Source organism: Gambusia affinis, linkage group LG13, assembly GCF_019740435.1.
Source record: "Gambusia affinis linkage group LG13, SWU_Gaff_1.0, whole genome shotgun sequence".
Lineage (NCBI taxonomy): Eukaryota > Metazoa > Chordata > Actinopteri > Cyprinodontiformes > Poeciliidae > Gambusia > Gambusia affinis.
This window is the reverse complement of record NC_057880.1, coordinates 25,417,106-25,432,027: the sequence shown is the minus strand read 5'-3', so window position 1 is coordinate 25,432,027 and position 14,922 is coordinate 25,417,106. Positions and strand designations below refer to the sequence as shown.

The 14,922-nt window shown below is 42.6% G+C and overlaps 1 protein-coding gene across 1 annotated transcript in view; it reads right to left on the bottom strand.

Annotated features, from left to right (window-relative positions):
* Positions 1 to 14,922, bottom strand: part of fam204a (family with sequence similarity 204 member A) — a 67,142-nt gene that overhangs the window by 26,724 nt on the left and 25,496 nt on the right. Inside the window, exon 2 of the mRNA XM_044136004.1 lies at positions 11,561 to 11,666. Coding sequence (XP_043991939.1) covers positions 11,561 to 11,666 — 106 coding nt within the window. The remainder of the gene's footprint in view (positions 1 to 11,560; positions 11,667 to 14,922) is intronic.

Genomic DNA, 14,922 nt, shown 5'->3' with positions numbered 1-14,922 from the left:
GTCAAGATCGGCCTACAGCCACAGTGATGAAGCTGAGGTTCAACGCCCAAGATTTTGTAAAGTAAGTACTGAACTGCAACACAGTACTACAGATGAAGAAAGGGATCCAAGGAGTCGAGCAGCTCACTCCAGTTCCTAACTAAAGAGAAACAGAAGCCGTGAAATGGCCAGTGAATCATGTAATACTCCACCCTATCTCGGACTGGCCACCGTGGGGGGGGTGGTTGTAATTAGAAGAACAACTTCAAGGCTTTGGACTGGGAGGGCCGTGAAGAAATTGGACTATGCTAAAGAAGAACTCCTGTCACAAACTGATGGATTAAACTGGAAAAGGGGCTGAAGTCGTGAGGAAGAAGTGGCGTCATAGGAAATCACTAAGATCAACCCTGTAACAAAGCATTGAAGTCAGACCCAACACCTAGAAGGATCTGGCAACTGTTTCGTCCTGATATCTAGAGCACCTGTCCTGGATATTCAGCACTGTAAGTTTTGCAGTTTTTTTTTTTTTTTAAATTGGACAATTCCTGATGCCTCCGACAACTCCAGTACCCCTTAAAGACCACAGCTACGGAAAAGGATCACGATTACGAGGAAAGCGTCATGCTGCTTATTTTTTTGCTTTGCTCTGCTGAATGTTCGAGATTTTTTTTTTTTTTTTTGAGGCCTTCTTCCTTCCCACATCCTGAAGAAACGACAGTTCATCCAGCGAAGGTTCCTGTGGAAGAATCAGAGCGATCCAAGTTCTCTTCAACATTCATCACCTAATGGGGGAAATTAAAACTCCAAGGAGGGGGTGTCAAGAGAGGTGGAGTTTTGATGACTACACTGAGCCCTTTGTGACAACCGAGGATGAAGAATCTGCAACTTCACATCCCAGAAGAACCTCTTCTCTTTCCAGACGATGACGACGCAGAACTGCAGGAGGGTGATGGATTCCCAGCATGGGAAAGGTCTGACCTCGTGGAGGGGGTGTCAAGAAAATCCGAGATCATCCCACTTCCCCATGCTGGAGATTTTAGTTTAACAGTAAAAATAAATAAAGTTATCTTTAAAATTAATTACTCAAGTAAAATCTAGACCCAACATTAGACTTAAATGTCAATAAAATCAATTTGGTTGTGTGTGTTTCTGTCTCCTGCAAACTTTGCTTTAATTCTACTATTTTCTATTTAATCATAAGAAATCATAGTCAAGACAGAGAGAGTCATGAAACAGGAAAAGCAGTTTCCTGGAAAAAGAGGAAGTAAGTTTCCAGCCTGCAGATTTATAAAAATAGTTCAGACTATTACTTAGCATGAGAGTTTTAAAGAAAGAAATCTAAAGATTGTGAGTAATTGGATAAGATTCAAAGTAAAATACTTATATTAATATTGGTTTACTTGTAATAATACTTACACTTACACTTACATTAGTGGGAACTCTTACAAGTAAAACAAGTAACTGTAACTTTGATATCAAATAATAAGAATCATGGATTATTCTTGGTTTCTTTACAGAAAACATTTGTAATAACTCACATTAAGATTATAATAAGAGTAACTGATAAATTATGGTTATCATAACATTATAAAAGAAAGATAAAACAATAAGTTATAAAAGTGAATTTTACTATGAACTAGAAATGTTAAAAATGTGATTTTTACTCTGAACTTGAAATGTTATAAATGTGATTTTTACTCTGAACTTGAAATGGTGTCAAAGGTGTAACTGCAATTAAAGATCACTGATGTGTTGGAGGTAGATTGTAGGTGAAAGGTTAAGGGAGAAAGAGGAACTAACAGGAGAGCAGAGATGGTCAACACCTTATTTGGAAACAGGTTGTTGAGCAAAAGTGGGTGCGACTTTAGCAACTCTCGGTGCAAGATGTGAGTTTGAGGATGCAGTTGCTCCTTTTCTCGGAAAAGGAGTCGTGTCACGTGCCTGGGTCAAAGTGACCCAGGTCACAAGTGTCACAGGTGCATTATTTCGCAACCTTCAACAGTAACCAGGGCGAAGGCTTGAGCTAAGAGTTGGGGCCTGGTTGCAGTCATGAGGATGTGCTTACAGATGTTCTTTTTCTATAAAATGCCTAGGAGACTGCTACAGCTTTGTGTGTTGATTAATAGTGATTGCTTAATGTGTAATCTCTGTATTTTAGTATGTTTTCTGTAACGATGAACCAAAATCAAATAATCTAATGTAATGAATTGATGTTTTATATAAAACAAACTTTATTGATTAAAGTTAATTATATGGATAAGAGTATAGAATCAAAGAAAGAGAAGGAAGGCTGAGGTGGGTGCAAACTGCAAATGTCAGAACATGAGAGTGGGTTTAGTTGTGCAACTGCCAGGTCACAAGTATGCCTGCCACTTGAGAAAGTTTCCAATAGTCGAGGTGTCAAAGCACGTTATCTCGCAACAGGGTCAATATGACCCAAGTCACGAATGTCACCAGAGTGGTGTGCAATCTCCCACAACGGTTGGGGCCTGAGTGTAGAGGCGGGCAAACGCAAGCAGCACCCCTGCTCTCTCTCTCTCTATCTGGGGTACATGCCCACAAGTGCAGAAACGTATAAAAATGTGAGACCGAGGTGATACGGTGTTCTTCGTCGCCGGCGCTGAGACTCTACACAAGTGTGGTAAGAAGACCAGCAGAGGACTACACCCTGGAACCAAGAAAAGCGCCTCACAAGGAGGACAACGGAGCTCCTCACGCCGGACCAAAGGGCGAGATCCACCGACCCAATCTCTTGGTTCCTCATTGGATTTCCACACTCTGCACTCAACTCTACGATCTCAAAATACATCGCAACAGACTTGGGGAACTGATCAAAAGTCAAAGTATCGACTAAGGGCTGTTCGGCTGGATGAAGCAGACAGTTCATTTTGTTTCGGTTCCAAAGAGGATTTATGATTCAAAGTCAAAGACTCTGACCAAGGACTACAAGGACTCCTGTTGCCAAGATCCGATACCATCGATGGGTATGAGTTGTGCCACACCCCAAAGCCTTATTTGATAGATAGATGACAGTGTAGGGAGGTTGTTAGGTAAAGGTTGAATTGATCTAAACTATATTGATTTTCTTTGTATGGTAATCACAAGTAAATTCTGTATGCCTGTCATTTTCCCTGCTAAAGCTTGCTTAATAAATTCATATATTTTAAAAATTCTGATTAGGTTGTGGACATTGAAATTAATTGAGTCATTTGAATTAAAGTTCTTCTATTTATAGTAAAATCAGTATTCATGATTCTAGTAATGTGGTGGCTTCAGACTTTCCTTTGGTGAGAGAAAAATAATGACCCTGTGATTATCTTAGTCTTAGTCACTAAAAATTATCTAGCCGTTACCAAGTGCACGTTACAATTTTAGAAAGGGAACTACCGTTAACAGAAGTGGTTATTGGAACTATGCGGCTGTGAGGGCTACTCGGTTGATTGTTCCTTAACTGGGAAGGGTCATAACTTCTGGAAGAAGGTGGTCAGAGCTAGACGAATCCCTTTCGCCACCAGTTTAAATAGATTATCTCTTATAGATCTTGTTCAGGGTAAGACCCAGGTCTTAGAGATTCTCCGGACCTGTTAGACAGAGAACTGGTTCAGTAGTCAGCCCGAGGAGTTGTGAGGAGAGGGCGGGGCTGGCTATTGCGCAGTAACAAACAAACTGTAAAGCTTAAAATAAATTTATTGAAGCAACATAATCTCCATGTGAAAACTTAAGAAAAGTCCAGCCTTTAACTTCAGCACTTTTATTTAATGGAGGAAAATACTACTTTAAGAAGTAATTATTTTTAAAAAATCATCACACTGTTGATTTTGTACACATAAGACCATAGAGTAAAAAAAAAAAAAAAAAAAAAAAGCAAGGAGCGAATTTGCTAGAAAAAAACTGAAAAACGTGGAGATTAATCTAAAAATTTATCTAGAAAATTTCTAGAAATTCTTGCGTTTTAAAAGTTGAAAATATGCTACACAAATAAAGGAATTTTCTACAAAAGTCAAAATCTTCAGAATTTGAAAAGTTTAAAAACTTGCTACAAAAGGCTCAGAATCTCAAAAATCTTCTGGAAATTTTTGAGCATCAAAAGTTGAAAGTTTGCCAGAAAAAAACTGAAATTTTCTACAAAAACATTTAACATTTCTTAATTTGAAAAGTTAAATATTTTCTAGGAAAATCTCAGAAATTTTCTGGAGAAAACATGAAAACTTCTGCGCTTGAAAAGTCAGAGAATTTGTTATAAAAAACTCAGAAATTTTGTAGAAATCTTTTGGGGAAATTTCTGAGTTTGAAAATGTACAAATTTCAGGGTTTTCTTCTAGTAAATTATTCACTTTGAAACTCAAGAATATCTGAGATTAATCTAAAGATTTCCAGATTTTGTCAAACAAATGTTTGACTTTTCAAACTCAGAAATTTCCAGTTTTTTCATGAATATATCTCAGATTATCCCCAAAATCTATTGCAATTTCAACTTTTCTAGCTCAGAAAAGTCCATGTTTTTTGTAGGTTGTTTCTGAGATTGTTTGCAAATTTTCATCCATCCATCCATTTTCTGTTCACCCTTGTCCCTAATGGGGTCAGGAGGGTCGCTGGTTCCTCTCCAGCTACGCTCCGGGCGAGAGGCGGGGTCACCCTGGACAGGTCGCCAGTCTGTCGCCGGGCAACACAGAGACACACAGAACACACAACCATTCACACACTCACACCTAGGGAGAATTTAGAGAGAACAATTAACCTGACAGTCATGTTTTTGGACTGTGGGAGGAAGCCGGAGAACCCGGAGAGAACCCACCATGCCTAAAACACCGTCATAGTTTGGTAACCAGGATGAATCTTCACTTTGCTTCCACACTGGAAACTGGAATTACAAGCAGCACTGCAGTCAAAGTTTTGAAATCAGGGAATATTTCTCCAGTTGGACTGATCAGAGTCTCCTGCCTTATTTATTGTTGGACTCTGTGAAATGGGGCAGATGTTGCTCCTCTAGAATTTCCTTAGGGTTTAGATCACTCTCCTCTTTGACTGGCAGATTTTACAACATGGAAGGAAAGTGAAATCTAGACATGGACATTTTTTACACACAGTGACAGATTTCATGACTGGCCAGGCACTGCACGCCACCATCCTCCTACCACTTCCTGTCGTCTCATTTGTCGTTTCAACCAGTAGTAACATCCAGTCGTTGACTCGTATGATTCCAAAATGTGTTTCCATTGCAGTTTTTGTAAAATACATACAAATTGGTGCATCTCCATTAAGCATAGTTATTTTTGTAATTCCAATTTATCTAATTTTAAGGTGAATGGAAGTGCAGCTAGTGAAACCGGACGTTAAGTTTGTAGACATGTTGCATTGTGACGTCACATACATGTAAGATCCCAACCCCAACAGAGTCGTGTCTTTTTCAGAGTTGTGCGCTTGCGTTAGTAGAAGAGAAAAGCCTGTAGTTTTGTAATAAACGCTGCGTTTCCCCCGCTGCTTCCTAAACGAGCATTAGTCAGTTTCAGCGCGTCTCAGGCGGAGACTTTCTGCATCGAGCCTCCTGGCCTGTTGCTGCTGACTTGTGGATCTGTCAGTTTAGTGCAGCACACTTCATGACAGTGTGGATAATTTTCAATTGTGAGCAGTGAAGGAACACATGGTGAACCAGGAGGTGTGTGTGTGTGTGTGTGTGTGTGTGTGTGTGTGTGGGTGAGTGTGTGTGAGGGTCATAAATTTTAATGTTACATGTTCTCTCTGGATAAATCCGTCACACCATTCTCTTGCATCTCTTTCTCTGGACTTACCTGTCACCCAAAAGCACTTATCACAGCAGTGGCGACGAGTTGTGTTTGAACTGTTTTACAATATTGATTTGGAGGCATGACATTTTAATTAATACTGGGTGTTAGCTGTCATATAAGGCAGCCGTAGAAGGTGCGACAGGCGAGGTGGGGGCGCCGCAGATAAGACTGAAGCACTTACTGGGGAAGAGAGGGATCAGACAGTCATGGGGTGAATTTAAGGTGGAAAAACAGAAATATCAGCGCGTACTGTGGTCCTGTCAAAGCCCATTCTGCAACCTATAACACAAATCAGCGAGACGCGGCGTGTCCTGCGTGTTTTCCACAAGATCCACATCCAAAACCAGAGAGAGGGAGAGCGGGAGCGCAGGGCGACCAGGGGGAAATTAGGTAACTTTTTAGCACTCCATTGAACAGCAATAAGCTTCTAAGGATTAGTAAGCATAAACACATTAAACTGATGAGATTCATCAGCACTCTAGTGTCAAATCTATTGAGCCCACAGGCGGAGCTCAGCTGCTGCGAGCTGCACACTGCAAAAACACAAAAGTATTTTTGGTCTGTACTCCAAATATCTAATTACACTTTAAAACTAATCTACAAGTAACTTTTCAGCAAAACATGGGAGCTTATTTTAAGTCAATAATTCCTCAAGAATAATAAAATAGTTTTAGTTCCACTTAAGGGAAAAATGTCAATAAAAGTGAAATAATCTACCAGGGGAAATCTTGAACATCAATTACTGACTTAAAACAAGCTCCCATGTCCTGAAAAATTACTTATAAGTAAGTTTTGTCTCATTTCAAGTGTATGAATATATCTTAGGAACTAGACTAAAATTACTTGGTAAGATTTTGTGTTTTTACAGTGCAGACAAGGAAGCTAGCACTTTCAGGTATTTTGCAGACATCCATTTTATCCAAATTGCATTTTAGATTTTAACAAAATAATTCACAAAAACTCCTGACAGTCAGAGGTTTGTTGATATAACAAATTTAAATATGAAAAGTATCGCTGTCAGTATCGGTATCGATAATATTTTCTTGGTATCGGATCGATACCAATCTCTCAGCTTCAGGAAAAACCCTGAAAATGTGGTTCAGGTAGCAGAAGTTTAAATTTCAGATGGCTTTTATCTCAATAAACTGATCGCACTATAAAACATCTGTTTGCTAAGATGTTGTTTTTAGTGTTTGAATGCATAAAATTAAAATGAGAAACAGATTTTATTGGCTTGTTCCAACTGAAATGGGAAGCAGCAGCAGAGTTTCAGGGATAATATTCACATATTGACGTCAGTGATACGACCTGTCACACCATAAATATACAAATTATCCTGTTTTATATACTATATTTATCACTGTAGCTCTCTTCCAAACAAGAAATGTCTAAATAAGTGTAAATAATGGTTATAAAAATCCGTTATGCTTAAATGTACCTTAATTTACAGTTTGTTCATCATATTTGGTAAAGCTGCAGGATCTTCAACCCGATAAAATAAAACATTTAAGTTTAAATATTTCTTCTCAAAGCTAAGATTTGACTCAATTTGATCATCTATCTGTTGTCTGTTTCCTTTCCAAACCATCGTAGCCTCTCGCCTTTCACTGGCATTTCACTGGCGGCGACCAGATCGGCATGAAATTATCCCAGTTTGAAACTACGGTCCAATCAGATGAGCCCAGACCACAGTCAGACCAGAATCCGATCAGAATCCAACCAGAATCTGACCAGAATCTGACCAGAATCCGACCAGAATCTGACCAGAATCCGACCAGAATCTGACCAGAATCTGACCAGAATCCGACCAGAGTCGGACCAGAATCCAACCAGAATCCGACCAGAATCTGACCAGAGTCGGACCAGAATCTGACCAGAATCCGACCAGAATCTGACCAGAGTCGGACCAGAATCTGACCAGAATCCGACCAGAATCTGACCAGAGTCGGACCAGAATCTGACCAGAATCCGACCAGAATCTGACCAGAATCTGACCAGAATCCGACCAGAATCCAACCGGAATCTGACCAGAGTCGGACCAGAATCTGACCAGAATCCAACCAGAATCTGACCAGAATCTGACCAGAATCCGACCAGAGTCGGACCAGAATCTGACCAGAATCCGACCAGAATCTGACCAGAATCTGACCAGAGTCAGACCAGAGTCGGACCAGAATCTGACCAGAATCCGACCAGAATCCAACCAGAGTCGGACCCCCAGATGAAATGGACTACACGTTCATGGCTTCTCCTGCATTACATCAGTTTACGCCAAACACTTCTTGTTTTCTTATTCTCATGCGGTTTGTAGCATGAAAGTGAAACATGAAACATTAAATATGAAGTGATCCCAAATAGATGCAACTGAAACTGTAAACAAACCAGGTTTGGTTTTGAGAAAACAATAGAAATGTTGAATCTAAATACCAAACATTTCTTTGTGACCGTTTGAGATTAGGGCTGTAACAGCTTTGGGGTTTTCATGGTAGTTTAGTTTTATTTTGTTTTGATCTAATTCAGTTAGTTTTTCAAGTTATTAGTTAAATATTGTTTATTTTTTATTAGCTATAGTATGAGTTGAAGTCTTTCACACGTTGGTAAGTATTGTAATTATCGGTTGGTTAATGAATACCAATTAGAAGCTCTCTGTGACGGCTGGGCAATTAATCAATTTTATTGATTACTAAAATTTTTGATTTCGAAAGCTTAATTTTTGGAAACTGTCCTTTTTTCCATTTTTACCATGTCAGCACTCCCAAGGCAGCCATCTTGTTTGACGAGCACGTTTTACAGCTTCTGTTTATCTGGACTTTCAATTCTATGAAGGAATATTAGGGTGAGGTTATAAAAAGCAAAATAAAGTCTAAATATCACAAGAATGTAGCTATAATATAAAGCAAATACCAGAATAAAGTTGCAATATTAGGAGAATGAAGTAATAACTTCATGTGAACTCCATGGTGAATTCATACCAGTTTAATCCGGTTTAATCCAACTCCAGTCTGTTTGTCTGGAAAGTTTGGTTCACTTGGGAAGTGAGAATGTGTAATCGACCAGCAACAACCTGTCGTGATCTGTGTTTTTTGGGTTTATTTTGAAGTTTCCTGTGTGTCTGAGTCTCTGTGTTGTCCTGTCTCCCCGTGATTAGTCCCCAGGTGTGTCTCGTTCCCTGATTACCCTCTTGTGTATTTAGTGTCACCTGTGTGTGTCTGTCTTCGTCGGGTCCTACGTCAGTGAACGTCTTGTAACGTCTCAGTTCCGTCTCCGTCAGTCTGTGTACGTCGAGTCCTCGTTATATCCTGTTGCTACCTGTTGGGAGCATTAGCCTTCCGCTCCGTCAGTGCTGCCAGGTCTGTGGACTGTTTTTGTTTTGTTTTCCATTCATCATTAAACTCCTCATCTACACCACATCTGGGTCTGCTGCGTTTGCCTCACCACCACCACCCACACCTCCTTATGACAGAAGGACCCGACCACATAGAACGGTGAGGCACGCTGTACCATCGTGGACCCAGAAGAGATGCAGGAGTTAATGGACACCATACGCGAGTATGAGGAGGCCATGGCCAAGCCGTACATGGCCTGGCGAAGGCTCGGATTTGCCATCCGTTGGGTCTGCTGCTGGACTACTGGGTTCCACGCTTTTCCGCTTCCGGAGCTGGTGGAATTGCAGAGGGAGGCAGAGTGGAGCGTGAGGCAGCGCTAGCAGTCATGGCTGGAGAACCGCTGCCTCCCAGACCAATCTCTGTCCTCCTGCTTCCACCACACCAGCTCCGTCATCCCCCGTGCCTCCCGAGCCAGCAGCAGACCCTCCGCGGCCGGATCCGCCAGCACCGCTTCCGCGGCCGGATCCGCCAGCACCGCTTCCGCGGCCGGATCCGCCAGCACCGCTTCCGCGGCCGGATCCGCCAGCACCGCTTCCGCTGCCGGAGCTGCTCCTGCCGGGCGCACTCCGAGCCTGCCTCCTGCCGCCGCCCAGCCGGGCGCACTCCGAGCCTGCTCCTGCCGCCGCCTCCAGCCGGGCGCACTGAGCCCGCTCCTGCCGCCTCCCAGCCGGGCGCACCCGAGCCTCTGCTCCTGCCGCCCAGCCGGGCGCTACAGAGAGTGCTCCCCCCGAGACTCCTTGTGCTCCCCCCGAGACTCCTTGTGCTCCCCCCGAGACTCCTTGTGCTCCCCCCGAGACTCCTTGTGCTCCCCCCGAGACTCCTTGTGCCAGTCCCGAGCTCCTTCCCTGTGCCAGTCCCGAGCTCCTTCCCTGTGCCAGTCCCGAGCTCCTTCCCTGTGCCAGTCCCGAGCTCCTTCCCTGTGCCAGTCCCGAGCTCCTTCCCTGTGCCAGTCCCGAGCTCCTTCCCTGTGCCAGTCCCGAGCTCCTTCCCTGTGCCAGTCCCGAGCTCCTTCCCTGTGCCAGTCCCGAGCCTCCCTGTGCTCCTCGTCGCCGCCCCCGTGCGGCCCCAGAGACTCCCTGTGCTCCTCGTCGCCGCCCCCGTGCGGCCCCAGAGACTCCCTGTGCTCCTCGTCGCCGCCCCCGTGCGGCCCCAGAGACTCCCTGTGCTCCTCGTCGCCGCCCCCGTGCGGCCCCAGAGACTCCTTGTGCTCCTCGTCGCCGCCCCCGTGCGGCCCGCCTCCTGCGCCGCGGACGGCCGCCGGACAGCCTCCGTGGTTCCCGCCTCCTGCGCCGACGGCCGCCGGACCGCCTCCGTGGTTTCCGCCTCCGGCGCCGCGGACGGCCGCCGGACCGCCTCCGTGGTTTCCGCCTCCGGCGCCGCGGACGGCCGCCGGACCGCCTCCGTGGTTCCCGCCTCCTGCGCCGCGGACGGCCGCCGGACCTCCTCTGTGGTTCCCGCCTTCCGGTGCTTCCGCCCACCCAGTTGGGTTTGTTTTGTTTGTTTTTGGACTCTTGGCCTTCGTGTGCCTCCGCCCACCCGGTTGGGTTTGTGTTTTGTTTGTGTTGGACTCTGGCCCCCCGTCCAGCTCCCCTCCACCCACCCTTGTTGTGTTTTTCTGTTTTGGGCGTCTGGGAGCCGCCCTTTGAGGGGGGGGTACTGTCGTGATCTGTGTTTTTTGGGTTTATTTTGAAGTTTCCTGTGTGTCTGAGTCTCTGTGTTGTCCTGTCTCCCCGTGATTAGTCCCCAGGTGTGTCTCGTTCCCTGATTACCCTCTTGTGTATTTAGTGTCACCTGTGTGTGTCTGTCTTCGTCGGGTCCTACGTCAGTGAACGCCTTTGTAACGCCTCAGTTCCGCTCTCCGCCAGTCTGTGTAATCGCCGAGTCCTCATATATCCTGTTGCTACCTGTTGGGAGCATTAGCCTTCCGCTCCGTCAGTGCTGCCAGGTCTGTGGACTGTTTTTGTTTTGTTTTCCATTCATCATTAAACTCCTCATCTACACCACATCTGGGTCTGCTGCGTTTGCCTCACCACCACCACCCACACCTCCTTATGACACAACCTCAGTCTGGGTTTGGTTAAAGTGAACTGGTGCGGTTTGAACGTATATGTGAACTGGAAACTGCTACAACGCAAGGCATTCTGGGTAAATATAACCAAAACAAACACGAGAGTTTAGCACTGAAGGGAGAAATGGCTTGTGAAATTTTACCAAAGACAAATAACTGTTAAATTTGCTAAAACCAAATAATAGTTTGGTTTGTTTCACTTAGTAATTACAAATAAAACCAAAATAAAATTGCTAGTGCTATCGCTAATGCTAGCGGTAGAAATGACTCATGGCTTTTGCCAAAGACAGAAGATAAATCCTTTAACTGGTAAAATCTCTCACCTCTTCATTTCTGTTTACCTTTCATGAAGAAGGAAGTTGAGCTGAGTGTCTTCAGAGGTTTTCCTGTTTCCTTCAATGATTCTTGGTCCAGTGCCCCCACAGGCGAGGAGGGGAACCACAGCAACTGAAATTGTAACAAATGTTATCTTTGTCCCCAATCGAACCAAATCTACTGGATTATCAGATGTGAAAACACCCTGAAACACAAAAACAGGCGTTTTAAGCAGACCAGAGTTCGATGGCGCGTTCTCACCTCCAGTCAAACCAACTGGAGTTCGATTAAAGCGGACCAAACATGGCTGGTGTGAATTCACCCCTTATTTTACTGTGTAATTGCGGCATACCCCAATAAACTCTGTCCTCTTCCTCTGCTAATTAGACTCATCCAGTAAGTTCACAGGTATAAGCTCTCCATCCTGACACCTTGGTGAGAGAAGGAGGGAATGAAGCCCACATATTGTGGAAATCATCTTCCCCTCAGAGGCAGAGGCGGGTGGGGGGGGAGTCGGCTCTGCGATGCCTTCTCTTCCTCATTACACTGCTGTCATTTACTCTTCATCCCCCGTACTCTTTAGTGGCATTAAGACGGGATGTAAATTTGACAGTTAACGCTGTTAGAAAATGGCTAGTTCAAGAAGGGCAGGAATTAGAGATGGGCATTAGGCGCTGATAAGCTCCTTTCCTCTGCTGCGGCGGCTGCTTAACATTCATGGGAAAGTCATCATCAAACAACGTTATCACAGCTCTGTTGACGGCTGAGGAACATCATCACTATGATAATTTTTTTTATAGCTGTGAGCCAAAAAAGCACTCTTTTATTTCAGTGGTTTGTTAATGAGATAGGAGCTTGTTGGTATGGGCGAATGCAAACTTGCCACTCTCCAGCATTTGTTTGAGCGCCCCCCCCTCCGCCGCCGCCGTCCTCCATGATGGCTCCCTGCTACCCTCCACACTGTTTAATGTTGCAGGAGGTGTTTAAACGCACTCCTCCCGAAGTGCGGTGTGTACACTGCTGAACGAGGGCCTTTATGTGCAGCTCTGCAGATCAGTCGCTCAAAGAGGAAAACACGCTTATATCAACAAACGCTGCCTGCTGAGGGCCGGCGGCGGCGGGCGGCACCTGCCACTCACCTGGCTTCAACCGCATCCAGACAATTAGAACTAGAGATGCTTCTGAACTGGAGATGAACCGATCTAATATTAATATTTGTATCGGTCTAGATTATGTATTGGTGGCGATGTTCCCGATCTATAAAATCAGATCCACTCAGTTTATCACCTCACAGGGACCCAAAGCCGCTTTTTCACCTTAATGTGACCTGCGTCTGACAGTCTGAGCAACACAGATCAGATTTCTTTAAATTCAACCCAAGTTCTAAATCTGATACAGGTCTGATCTTTTGAAATGGGCACTGCAAAAGCAAAAACATATTACCAAGTATTTTTAGTTTAAATTTTAGAGAAAATGTCTTAGTACACTTGAAATAAGACAAACTAATTGACAAGTAACTTTTCAGCAAGATACAGAGTCTTGTTTTAAGTAGTCAAGACTCTGTATTATTCTTATTCTCCTAATTACGCTGATTGAATACATTAAAGTTGTTTTTAAGAATATATCAGCGCCAACATTGGTATCAGCTGATAGTAACTTATTTATATTTTTTAACATATGTATCAGTCCGATGTGAACAACTGATATTTATTTTTTTATTTGTTTCTGTTTGGGTTTTTTTCCCCCAAAGTTGTTGAAAAGGTACTGAAATATATTTAATATTGGTAAATATCGGGTATCAGTCGTGACACCGTTATTTATATCGCATATCGTATCGGACAAAATTTTCATGTCAGTAGTTTTTAGATGTTTGACCAAACTTTGTGAAGCTGTTGGTGTAATTAAAGTTGTTGAACTGATGCAGAGTTACAACAAATTTGTAATTCAATACATTTATGTCTGCTTAAAAAGAAGAAACATTTTAAATTAATTCAGATGTTTTTCTGTATCGGATCGATATCAGCCAGTGCTAAACCTGAGATATCGTATCGGAAGTAAAAAGAGTAAATCTGTGCATTCCTGTCTTGAGTCATAATAAGAGGAACATTGATCAACATGTCTGATGCGTATCAATGATTTTGATGACAAACTGTGACGTCTGTTATTGGTTTTCACTAACTGTTGACTATGATGAGTTTGTGACAATTTTTATGTTTTTATGATGTAAAACACTTTGAACTGATAAAACTAACAAATTAACAACAAAGGGAGAAAACATTTTTAACTGGAACAAATAACAGCAATTAAACTAAAACATACTAAAATTATAGATTTAATGTTTATTTTAGTGTTTATGCATCTATTTATTAGCCTTTCGAACTGATGTGAATTTTTTTTTTAAATCTAGATTGTTCAAAAATTAAATCTTCAAACTAAAGATTGGATAAACCGATAAAACGATTTATCGCCCAGGCTGAATCCTGCATCATGTTTATTCACAATTCTAGTCTGAATTTTGGTCCAAACATAAAACCACATTTCATGACGAGCTCTGTGTCTTTTATGCAAATATAAGGCAACCTGACCCCAGATAAGGTCACGACCTGAAACTGGTCAGGTGATGCTTCCTGTTAGCTGCAGACTTTATTTCATTTAAAGCAGCCAGTTGTGTCAGTTTACTCAGAGTTTTACTGAGTAAACTGACACAAACAGTAACAACAGATCTGCACTATTAAAGACGGAGGGAAAGTTAAACTGATTTTCTCAGTATTCAGTGAGTTCGCTCTGCTGGATTCACACGTCCGCCTGCTGCCAATAAGCTGCTTTTCCCCTGGAGATCAGAGACTAACTGGACCGCAGATATCAAAATCTGATTTTGGCTTTGCTGCCGTTCGTTTTTGAGAGATTCAAGTCTTTAAAAATCCTCATCAACAGGGGAGAACAAATTATATCTAATGACTTCTAGAACTTTTTGTTTGTACAGTTTGTGGACAAAAGCAAATACAGTCAGATGTCTGGTATAGAAAACAATTTAAAGCACATTTAAACGTTTAGCAACAAAATGGATGATTTACAGTGAGATATTCTACAACTTCAACTCAGATTGTCATGTTTTGAAGTTATTGGGGACTGAAATAAAATAAATCAGAATAAAAATAAGACAAACTGAATAAAAAGTAACTTTTCAGAAAGAATTAGAGGCTTATTAAGTAAATATTTCCTTAATATTTATTAAAAAGTATTAGTTTTTTTGACAAATAAGTTAACTTATGGAAAAAATGACTTGTTAAAAGTGAAACAATCTGCCAATAAAATAGGAATTTTTTCATCAATATTAAGGAATTATTTACCTAAAAGAAACCTCTTTATTAATCAATCAATCAATCAA